This window comes from Homarus americanus, unplaced genomic scaffold (genome assembly GCF_018991925.1).
Source record: "Homarus americanus isolate GMGI-L3 unplaced genomic scaffold, GMGI_Hamer_2.0 scaffold14467, whole genome shotgun sequence".
NCBI classification, from domain to species: domain Eukaryota; kingdom Metazoa; phylum Arthropoda; class Malacostraca; order Decapoda; family Nephropidae; genus Homarus; species Homarus americanus.
This window is the reverse complement of record NW_024733734.1, coordinates 9,730,638-9,742,768: the sequence shown is the minus strand read 5'-3', so window position 1 is coordinate 9,742,768 and position 12,131 is coordinate 9,730,638. Positions and strand designations below refer to the sequence as shown.

At 41.5% G+C, this 12,131-nt stretch overlaps 1 protein-coding gene across 6 annotated transcripts in view; it reads left to right on the top strand.

The window, feature by feature from the left end:
- Nucleotides 1-12,131, top strand: part of LOC121870034 (ras GTPase-activating protein nGAP-like) — a 93,139-nt gene that overhangs the window by 19,846 nt on the left and 61,162 nt on the right. The window contains exon 1 of one of the 6 annotated variants that reach the window (XM_042371778.1): nucleotides 4,634-4,995. The exons of the other annotated variants lie outside the window; for them this stretch is intronic. Within the exon in view, the coding sequence (XP_042227712.1) occupies nucleotides 4,872-4,995 (124 nt within the window). The 5' untranslated portion in view covers nucleotides 4,634-4,871. Of the gene's footprint in view, nucleotides 1-4,633; nucleotides 4,996-12,131 lie in introns of those variants that run through there. 6 annotated transcript variants of the gene reach the window in all.

The following is a 12,131-nucleotide window of genomic DNA, read 5'->3' as shown; positions in this document are numbered from 1 at the left end:
TGTTTTCACTAATGGTTGAAGGTGGTGGTTTGAGGGGGTGAGGTGAGGGGGTAAGGAAGGGGCCGTAGTGAGACAGGCAACAGTAGAGAAATAACTGGAGGTCAGAGAAGCAGCAACGCACTATATAATATGCTCAGTGACCGTCGCACCTCTCGTCAAGAATGCGCGTAAAAAAAGTAGTCCCATATGTATGGAAAACGCCCTTCTCAGTGGTCTCAGACGGGTAACCCTGTAAAATCATTGTACTGGACCCTTTCAGGCTAACTTTTCCCCCTCAAGGAGAATTTGTCAAGGGGCCAAGACTCTGAACTAGGAAGCTTCTATTATGCAAATCAGTTACTCTTAGGCTCAGGTAGAGAGAGAGACAAGTTAACAATTGATTCAGCTTGTTTGTAGACAATTCAGGTATACAACAATAAACAGTCAAGTTATTTAACACCAACTCAGTGATAATTTAGTCGTAAATATATTAATCTGACATCTTGACTTTCCCAAATATGTTGTGAGCGATGATTTAATATTTGAATAGTATGGATTAAGCCTCACAAACACCGATATACTAAAGGCGAGGGCAGATGGTCAAGGCTAGTGCACGAGGGAAGTACAGTATTATATAGCGTGTGTGGTGTGTGTGTGGTGGTGGGTGTGTGTTGTGTTCGACCTGGTCTCTGTCATATGAACCACTCGATACTCTCTCCCTTCCCTCTCCCCCCCCCCTCTCCCTCCCTCTCTCCCTACCTCTACCTCCCCTCAGGGATTTTTGCCCCTCCTCCAATTGACCAACCACTGGGTCAGCTCCCCATTACTCATTTTAGCCTCTGTGGTAGTGAGGTGCGTGTGCCGAGGCTAGCTGATGGTATTTCGGGGTTTGATATAAGACCTCAGGATTGCGGTACTAGGCATAGATGTGGTTAATGTGCTAGTACAGGTTGTGGTAGAAGGCTAGTAGTAGTGTCTGGTGGTAGTAGGGGCAAGGTCTGAGGTAGTAGCTAGTGGTAGTAGGAGGCAAGATGGTCGTAGCTAGTGGTAGTAGAGGAGTCGTAGCATCGTGAACTAGGCCATCAGTAGATCAAGGCAATACATCCACACCTTGCATGTTTATCAGATGCTCTTGTGCGGCTTCTTGGACTAACAAATCCTTCGCTGTGTGGTGTGGCTGTGTGGTGATGTGGTATGGCTGTGTGGTGCTGTGACTGCCTATGGTGTGGCGTCCTGTCCAACTCTGACGTCAAACACATAAACACGAAACTTTCCTACATATCCGGATAGCCAACTCATGAACCCACGTCCCCTCTCTTGCATCCGGATAGACCTTACAAGAACCACTCCCCTGCATTCGGATTTAGCCTACCATCTTCCCCTCCCCTCCTTCCTCCCTTTGATGCCAGGATTTGCAAGTTGTATTTTTTCTTAAACATACTTTTAGACAGAGACAGAGAGAGAGAGAGACGGAAAACCAAAGGAAATGAAATACAAGTGATATGGGAATAGACAAGTAACCCCCCCAAAAAACGCGGGAAAATAAGTGAAACAAGAAACAAAAGAATAACACTAAAGTATAATTAAAGCGTCTATTTTTTTGTTTTATATAACTAAACCCGGCCATTTCAGTGAGTAATGGTTAATAAAAAGAGTTGTAATATCTTTATCTGATGCAGTAAGGCTATTAAAAGAATCTCTTTACCTTTTTCTATGACTGTAAAGAAAACGATTTTAATGGTAAACTCAATTATTTCACCTGATGGAGTTTTATACCAAGATTTTTTTTTAAATAATTTTTTTTTATATAAACAGAGAGAGATATAGAGAGTAAGGTTGATGTGAGCGAGAGAGAAAGTTTGATTGTGTGAAAGAAAGGGGGAGTTTTATGTGAGAGAGAGAGAGAGAGAGAGAGAGAGAGAGCAGTTGGTGGGTTTCAGTGTCTGGTTATAAGCTGGCAAACGTCACTGTAGGAGAAGACGATGTAAAATGATTATCTGCACAGTTGTTCCTCGTCACTGTTGCGTGTTCCTTGTTTGCTGTTCCTTGTTCCTCGTCACTGTTGCTGTTCCTTGTTGTTCCGTATGACTTAAACCTAACCTAACCTTACCTTACACACACACACACACACACACACACACTTACCTCTTGTAACAGTTAATTAGAAATTGTAATTATTTTTAAATAGGAATGAGATCAAAGTGAATTCCCCATCAGCTGCGGGGTGGTGGTGGTGGTGGTGATGGTGATGATGATGGTGGTAGTAATGGTGATAGTAATGGTGATAACATTGCTTAATAGACCTGGTAACTTGGTTTAACTTCCGTAAGTCATAAACAGAAAGATGTGAACCTTGGGACTGTGTGTGTGTGTGTGTGTGTGTGTGACAGGCGAGGTGAGAGGGAGGAGTGGGAACCAAGATGGGGAGAAGGAAGAGGGGAGAAGGAGGAAGGGGAAGGTAGGTAGGGTAGAGAGGGGATGGATCATGAAGCTTGTAAACCCCTCTGACGGCCGGAAGTGAGGGAGGGGAGGAGAGGGGGGGAGAGGAGATAGTAAATACCGGGGGATGAGGGTGACGGGTGAGGCTGGTGGTGGGTGACGTGTGAGGTGGGTGAGGGGTCCGGTCGCTACACCACTTCACTACACTATAATTAGTATTAAAAATTCTTCCGGTTTTTCTTCCTATATTGATTTTACTACTACTACTACTACTACTACTACTACTACTACTACTACTACTACTACTAAATAATAATAAATACTAACTCTACATTGACACTAAAATATCGTGGCCGTGGTGTGGTGTGGTGTGGTGTGGAGTGGTGTAGTGTAGCCGTGGTGTGGCGTGGCGTGGTGTGGTGTAGCCGTGGTGTGGTGATAGTGGTGGAGATATAGTGTGAGTAAGGAGTTTCTGTGGTACGTTGAGAGTGAGTTGGTAGTGTGAGTGGAGGTATTGAGTGGTGATGCGTCATCGTGTGTTCAGACAAGCCAGTGAAGGAAGGCGGCGCATGTCTTGACCACTACACAAGGCTGCTGAAGGTAATTTACGTAGCCACAACAAACAAATGACAGTCACCTAACACACACATACGTAATTCTTATAATCTAATCAAATCATCTAATTATGTTACTGTTATCTGTTATGTTATTCTTAGATAAATACTTTTGTTGAATTACCTTGCGGGAAAAAAATATAATTATTTTAGGTCTGCATACAGCTAGACCACATCAAGACATTTTGGTTACATTATTTCAAAAACTGATGAAAGTAGCCATTAAGAAACCTCATTTCGTACAGTGGGTAAATGTTCTTAAAAACTACCCAAATGTTTAATATTTATAAAGGTAATATCTGTACTGTGTTCATATTAACATTGATCACGCGGACAATGTTACCAGAGAAAGGAATATTTTATAAATTGTTACGACCGTGTCGTATTTTTCTATTTTTGTTGTTGTATAACATGCTTCCATGTTCCATATTATTCCTGTAATGATGTGTTAAATTTGCTATTATATTATCTAGTCACCTTACCCTGTGCTGTTAAGGTTTTAACTGTCATTATTTGTTCAAACACATCTTATTTCTTTATATAGTATTGTAACAAGCATTCTTTGTTGCTCTAACGACCATTTGCATCGTTAAACGACCCATGTTCACATGCTGGTCGCTTGGCAGGAACTGACCATATATATAGTATCACTCCTGCAGACAGAGGGCAGTCCAGTCTCTTGTCATACAGTATTTGCTTAGTTACATTTAAGTAATTCAGTGTTGTTTTACGTTAGTTAATTTCAGTGTTAGTTTTTATATGTTTATGCAGTGTTAACGTAATCCAATGCTTTATTTTTATTCTTTTGATGTTTCGATGTTTTGTATCATTTGTGTCTTAAAAGTTTCGATGGTGAATCAATTTGTTGTGACTGCCAACGAGGCTCTTTATTGTGTTAATATTTAATTTACTTCACATTTTTGTTTGGTTACGCCTAGAACCTGGATATTTAAATAAATTAAGAGACGGCGTAACAAAATTCACTTGTAATGGTAAGTATGGTGATTAGAATTCCTTTTGTAGTGTTGTTCTCCCTGTGGTAGTCTCTAGTAAGCGTTCATCAAGTACAGCTGTTGAATTTCATAGCAGATTGATTTGCTCGTCAGGAGGTTTAAACTCATGATGTTAGATTGCCAAATTATGTAGCGATTCGATTACTTTGACTCCTATTTGGAATTGGTTTTTTAATTAATTCCTTTTGCAGTGGAATGGTTAGTAGTTTGTGTTAGAAGGAAGGCATCACACAGTTGGGCTATTAATGTATTCGAATACGGCGGTGGGGCGAGCGGGGAGAGGGACGGGCGGGGAGAGGGACGGGCGGGGAGAGGGGTTGGTTGGGGTGGCTATTGGCTGGGGGAGGAGGTGCCGCGCCACACAACTTCACATTATTTATTTCCTTAACTCAGGATTTAAATTTTTTTTTATAAATTTTTAGCGTTCATTTAATTAATTACAACTGATTATTATGACGAGATAGACGTTATGATGTGTAATTGGATTTTACGGTTAGTTGTAATCGGATAAAATTGATGCTTTGACAACTCGTTCCAACGTTCCGTGTTTTTGCGTCCTAGTCGAGCAGCAGCAGCTGTTAGTTGGCTGTTTACCCAGGACGAGGGAGGTGGTTGTCTGTGTGACTGGATTATACACACACACGCATCTTATAAACGGATACCTGATGTGACGTTGTAAAAAAGAAACTGACTTAAACGCTCTTTTGTTTTCGAGATGGAAACCCAAGCTCCTGAAATTGCCCAAGTAACGTGAAAAATAATATTGAGATACTCGTTATATTTTTTTTACGCATGTTCTTGGGCTAGTCAGCGTTTAAATGCAAAGATGCAAATTCGGAATTGGATTAGCTTCGCGGGGACTTCGAGTAATTCACCAGCGAGGTACCGGGCGACTTCAACTCCAACGCCGCAGATAACAGGAGACTTAGACCCCAGCGCGCACTATGGAGGTGAGCACAACATTCCTGGGTACTGAAAATCAATTGTTTTCAGTTGTGTGATGTAGGGCGGCCAGTACTACAATAGTCACTCGAGTCGTTGATTTGATTTTATTGCTGAATCTGTAATCGTCTACCCATTTGGATTCATTATGTATTGAGAAAAAAATGTACTTTAAACTATTGTACTGCCAACATTACCACAGCGCCCCGTTTAAATTCCTCGTTTTTTACCTATTAACCAAAGAATTATAATTAATTTTACATTTTTAAATAATATAATGTATCTGTGTCTGTCTGTGTCACTTGATATACTCGTGGTAAAGTTAAGTGTCATTGGAGCTTTAAACACTGATCCAGGCCCGAACTTTGTTATGTCACAAGACCGTAGTTGAATGTTTATCTTAAATATGTCATATGAAGATTACCCACCCCTATGTTTATTTCACCTGATAATTAAACACCCTAACGCTACCTGGGGCGGGGGTTAGGTTATGTTGGGTTAGTGTTAGGGTGGTTAATTATAAGGTCAAATATACTAGGGTAGTTAATATTGAAGTGATCATATCTGTAATTAGAATCTACCTTATACACGTTAATCATTTATTACAGTAGAGAATTATAAGTCTTATTATGCTTGAATATTACTCTCCTCGTATCCCTGAGTATAATATTAAGAGGATCATTTTAAGATAGTTTCAGTACATCAGCTTGGAGGATTAGGATAGCTCCCCCTTAAGGCTCCAGCCATTTCACGTAAACGACAATGGCTCTTGAGTCGCATTATACCCACCGCTTTGTCCTTGTTATTGAGATGTTATTGTAGTTGCGTTTTTTTTAGTGTCCCATTAAACATAAATACAACGTTTTACAAGTACAGATAATATTGGTGGCTATAAAGGGTTAATGTTTGTGGTGGTGTGAGGACAATTCTGGGGTGTAAAAAGGACTGTGTTTGTTTACGATTGTTGTGGGATGGAGAGAGATGCTCGTTTATAATTGTCATGGTTTAACAAAAAAAAAGCTTCTCATCCTACACCTGTGATTATAATGAAAATGGCGTAATTATACAGGAAAGCAGGAGATAAGTTGATATTCATTATAAATAATTTAAGTTTTAATAAATACATTTCCTGACATAACATTAGACAACTGTGGTGATATAAACTCCGTCTTGCTACCTGACTCTTGATATATATGAAGGTGATATTAAAAGTGAATTTGGTTGAATGGAATTATTGTATTGGGTTTTGTTACCACCAATTTTTATTCTTCATTACCTTACCTCACTCTGTTGTGTGTGGTGTTTTATTGGCTGTCGTCTTGTTGTAGTGGGTGTTTGGGAAGGTTTATTGGGTGTGTGTGTGTGTGTGTGTGTGTGTAGCAGGGAGTTGGGTTGGGTACGGATTCATGTGACCTTTGACCCCCCCCAATCCTAACTCTACTCGTCTCTCTGTCTACCTCCTCAGTAATATCTCATTTAGTATTATAATGTTAAAAAAAAAACCCCCAACACACCCACAATAATAGCAGCAGGTGTGTGAATACGTAATATACATTTGGTTATGACTGTAGCAAGTGGCAAGGCTAAAGTTAATGGTTAGCGTTAAGGAGGTGATCTAAAAATAAAGTGTGTGTGATGGTGGTGACCCAGGCTTAACCTTCCATGTGTGTTGGCGGAGATCCCGTTCGATCCCTACACGCCCCCCGCCCCACTTCGCCTCTCTGCCCCGCTTCGCCTCACTCCGCCCCGCCAAAAATCCAGTCACATAAACAGGGATTCCTTCTTGCCTCATCTCACTAGCTTAAAAGGTTAAATCCACGTTTACGCTAGCCTGAAATCCCACTCTTAATATCCAGTACTGTACCGCCATATTACAACACGTGTTACACAAACCTAATTACAATCTAAAAAAAAGTTTTTTTTTTTTATTATACGGAATGACAGGATGACGTGTTCGGATGTGCATGAAGTGTTTGTTTTAGTGACCCTCTTTGACACATCGTAGTCATGCCCGGATACGCGTGGATTTCTGTTTATTTGTTTTTTTTTAATATTCTTTTCACCACTTATCAACTTACAATCCTGTGGTGTTTGATAGAGTTACACGATAAACACACCCTTCTCACGCGTGTCTGGGCCAAGCAGGATTCGAACTTTTGACGTATTGGCGAGAGTTACGCTCTTAACTTCTGTCCCACCAACACCTCTACACTGGCCCCCCCCTGCACACTTCGCCTCGCCTGTAGATCCAAGTGTAGTTATCAAGACCCCTCGCCACCTCATAGTCTCACGCACGCTACACCTGGTTTAGCTTTGACGTGGATTTTTAAGACCAATTCAATATCTTGTAGTATTAAGGTCGCTCTGTGTGTTGTGTCGTGTTGGATTTACTCACTTAAGAAGATTTGTTTATGCTTTGTAAAACATTCCATGGCACTTGGTCGATTTTTTCCCTGTGTGTGCGTGTGCGTGCGTGTGTGCGCGTGTGCGTGTGTGTACGTGCAATTCAAAAGACACGGACCAGAGTACAGAAGGTAACTAGGTACGTGATGTTAATAGAGTACGTGAGCGCCCCACCCCACCCCACCCCACCCCACCCCACCCGCCCGCCCACCGCCCCGCCCCACACCAGAGCTGCTCACACCAACCTCACAAGAACCCCGGAGGCCAATAAAAGGATTGAAGTTCACAAGGTTATGGGAATGGTGACCCCCTTTGACCCCAGGAAGATGCTGTCTTAATTAAAGTGTTGACTATGGGATACTTCACACTTGTTTATGATTGGCTGTGTGGTGATGGTGGTGCAGTGTGATTGGCTGTGTGGTGGTGGTGGTGCAGTGTGATTGGCTGTGTGGTGGTGGTGGTTTACTGTGATTGGTTCGCAGTAGTTTTGTTTCCTGATATAATAATATGCGTAGATCGTGCTGGGGCGAGCGGCAAACAAGCAGTCGAGCAACAGATGTGGAAATCGAGCTCTGAAAGAAAGAAAGAAAGAAAGAAAGAAAGAACCGCGAACACATCCTCATTTCAGCAGAATCTCGTGACAGCTGATGTAAAATTTTGGCAGCTGGAAATGCCTAGTGATAGTAGCGTCCTGTGGTACAATAACACCCCCTCCCTCCAGCTCCCCCTTCCCCTCTCCCTCCTTTTCCGTCTCCTTCCCTCCTGCTGCCCCCTCCCCCTTTTTCTTTCTCCTCCCCTCCTGCTGCCACCCTTTTCTCCTCTCCTTCCCTACCTTTCCCCTCCCTCTCCCTCTTGCTCCCCCCTCCTATCCTACCTGCTTTACCTGTCTTGTTTAGCTCAGGTGGTCACTATGAGGGCCAAACACTGTATATACCACGTAAATGTTGGATATAAGGATCCCCCATGACCCCACCTGACTCCCCTGACCCCCTGACCCCCGGTGATCGGAAAGAAGTAAAAAGAAAGAGTTGCAAGGAAAAAAGTATCAGGAAAAATGTATCGGTGGTAGTATCAATTTACTGGGGAAAAAAGGATATGAAATAAAATATGAATAAAAAATATATATACAAGGACTTTATTGATAAAATTCACATTATTACATTATTGTAGTATAGTAGGTAAGGCATCCTGAAGGTGGTGAGGAGGTGGTGACAGCTTCTGGAGGCGGGGAGGAAGGTGTTCATAAACTGCTGAAATGATAGTTGGGTCTTCATCTTCTGAATGTTAGGTTGATGTAGGTTAAGTAAGTTAGGTTTAGGGATGGTTTAGGTTTGGTTAGGTTAGGTTGATGTAGGTCAAGTAAGTTAGGTTTAGGGATGGTTTAGGTTTGGTTAGGTTAGGTTGATGTAGGTTAAGTAAGTTAGGTTTAGGTTTGGTTAGGTTAGGTTGATGTAGGTTAAGTAAGTTAGGTTTAGGGATGGTTTAGGTTTGGTTAGGTTAGGTTAGGTTGAGTTAGGTTGATTTAGGTTTGGTTAGGTTAAAGTAAGAAGTTAGGTTTAGGGATGGTTTAGGTTTGGTTAGGTTAGGTTGATGTAGGTTAAGTAAGTTAGGTTTAGGTTTGGTTAGGTTAGGTTGATGCTTAAGTAAGTTAGGTTTAGGGATAGTTTAGGTTTGGTTAAGTTGGGATTGGGGTTAAGGTTAGGTTGATTTAGGTTTTGGCAGTTGGGCCGCACAAAGACAATTAGGTAGTTTGTGAAGCCATCTATTTACTGATATAATTTACTTTGTTATTTTTTAGTCGTTACTTATTTTCTTTATCTTTTTTCCCTTTTACTTTCTTTCCACACATTCGACTCCCCCCCTCCCCACAAGGTTCCCACAGATAGTTGAGTGAGTTACGAGAGCTCCTCTGGGAACAGGAGAGTCGCAAGTGAGCTTATCAGGACAGAGCTGCCGTCCTGACGTTGTTTTCTCGGGAACTCTTACGTAAATCGTATCTGGGTTTCATAACAGGGGGGTCAGCCTACTGTATACGTCAGAAATGCTTACACCACACACACACACACACACACACACACACATTTTCCTTCCTTCCTTCCGTCACATCTGCAGAGTCTTTCACAACAAATGGAAATATCCCAGCTAAACGATTTGAATAACATTACTAACACTCAGCCAGACAGAAAAAATAACTTAACCTAACCACATTTGATTATTGGAGAAGAATATTTAAAAGGCATTAAAAAAAAAGTATCTACACCCCACTTTCTCCCTCCTCTACCCTCCCCACCCCTCACTCTCCCCACCCCTTACTCTCCCCCTTCCCACACCCTCCCCACCCCTCCCTCTACCCCTTCCCACACCCTCCCCCTCCCCCCCGGTCAGTGCCTGGTGATGGTAAGATGACCTCGAGGTAAACTATTTGCCGGGGGTGTTATGTAAAGACCCTCGTGTTTACTCCGGCCGGGGAAGTATTAGCGTCATTGATGAGAGGCAGTGGGAGGTGTTCGGTATAGACAGGCAGAAGGCGTTGAGGGCGAGGGAGTGTGTGATGCTAGTTTCGTTACCTTGCTGCTAATGACCCTGCTGCTAGTTTCGTGACCTTACCAGCGTTGGATAGAGTTAGGGTGCCTATCATGTGAAATAAGCTGGGTTGTCCATCAGGTGAAATAAACTGGGGTGTCCAGGTGAAATAAGCTGAGGGTATCTAATCATCAGGTGAAATAATACTATACTAAGAATTTTTAAGCTTGGGGTCACAGTACAGCAAGCTTGTGACCTGACCCGTTTATCAGTTTGGAGAGTGAGTCAACTTTTCCTCCTCGTTAACCTGTTCGTTAACTAATCATTTGGTGGGTAATTAACTCTGTGTGTGTGTGGGGGGGGGGGTTGGAGGCTATGTTGGAGGCGTGTGTGTGTGCTTGAGGTGAAACTCGGTGAGAAGGACGAGGTGACGGTCTCAGCATACCACAGGGTCCAGCCAGACTTGCCAATAGCACGTGAGGCGAATAATACCACACACACACACACACACACACACACCTTAACTAGATACATGTTAAGTTAAATAACCAGTTAATAATATTTTAAGTATAGTATCTTTGGTGTTAATGTAGTAGTATTTAATTAAGGTTAAAATTTCATTGTTTACGTAATTTTAGAATGTATTTAATTATTTGGGAACTTAGTGAAAGAATTATTTTGATGCATTTTATACATCATTAGTAAAGGGAGTGGTAGGGGGGGAAGTTCCTGTCTGTTTCTCTGTCGCTTTTAAGAATTTATCCTGTCTGACGTACTGTAGACTGCCTAGGAGGTGGTTGGGGAGTGGGAAGTGACCGAGTTAGTGTCTCACCACAGACAGTACATACATACATACATGTCATTGATGCGTGAGTGTCGTGCTGAACTAATCAATGGGACCCACCTGACTGTTGTGTTACTTAACCCTTGGTAGGGGGGGGGGGAGGGACCACCTGAAGATTAAACACCCCTGCTTAATTGACCTAATGATTAACCTAACCTAAAGCTAACCTGACTTAACGTAATCTGAATATGACTCATTGGGAAAAGTTGGACTCGCGGCTGTAGGGATTTTTGTTAACTCTTTGACCCTTACACTCTCTCTCCGTCTCAGGTAACCTAACCTACTCTAGCATAACCTACTCTAAACGTAATCTAATCAAAGGTAGAGTTAAGGTATTTAGTCAACAGGTGAAATAAGCTGGGGTGTCTGTTCTTCATGTGGTCCTGTTTGGCCAGCCGGGAGGAAGGGAGAGGGTTAGATGCTTCCTTAAGTGGGGAACTGGATTTTACGCTGCGTGAGGCTTCCTTGTTAAGAGAATGCCTTGACGAATGGTTGTAGTGGTGGTGATGGTAGTAGGGGTGGTGGTGTTGGTAGTAGGGGTGGTGGTAGTGGATGTAGAAGTGGTTATAATCAAGATATCAAATTTTGGTTAACAGATCCTGAAGCAGCACATTCAGGAGTACCTATACTGAAATTTTGAACAAAATCCATTTTTTGGCCGAAAATGACAAAAATTGTAAGTCTATAGCCTTAAAGGATTTTTGGCCAAAAATACTTTTTCTCTCTGAACTAAAATTTAATGTGCATAACTTTTTAAGTACATCCGGAATAATACACAAGCACCAAGAAATGACCTCGAAAACCCATAAGTGGCGAGTAATTAGCATTGCAAAAGTAATTAAAATATTCTAAAAATCATTTGAACATTTTCTAAAAGCCAGTTGAACAAGTTATAATCAAGATATCAAATTTTGGTTAACAGATCCTTAAGCAGCACATTCAGGAGTACCTAAACTGAAATTTTGAACAAAATCCATTTTTTGGCCGAAAATGACAAAAATTTTAAGTCTATAGCCTTAAAGGATTTTTGGCCAAAAATACTTTTTCTCTGAACTAAAATTTAATGTGCATAACTTTTTAAGTACATCCGGAATAATACACAAGCACCAAGAAATGACCTCGAAAACCCATAAGTGGCGAGTAATTAGCATTGCAAAAGTAATTAAAATATTCTAAAAATCATTTGAACATTTTCTAAAAGCCATTTGAACAAGTTATAATCAAGATATCAAATTTTGGTTAACAGATCCTTAAGCAGCACATTCAGGAGTACCTATACTGAAATTTTGCAAATAAATCCATTTTTGGCCGAAAATGACAAAAATTGTAAGTCTATAGCCTTAAAGGATTTTTGGCAAAAAATACTTTTTCTCT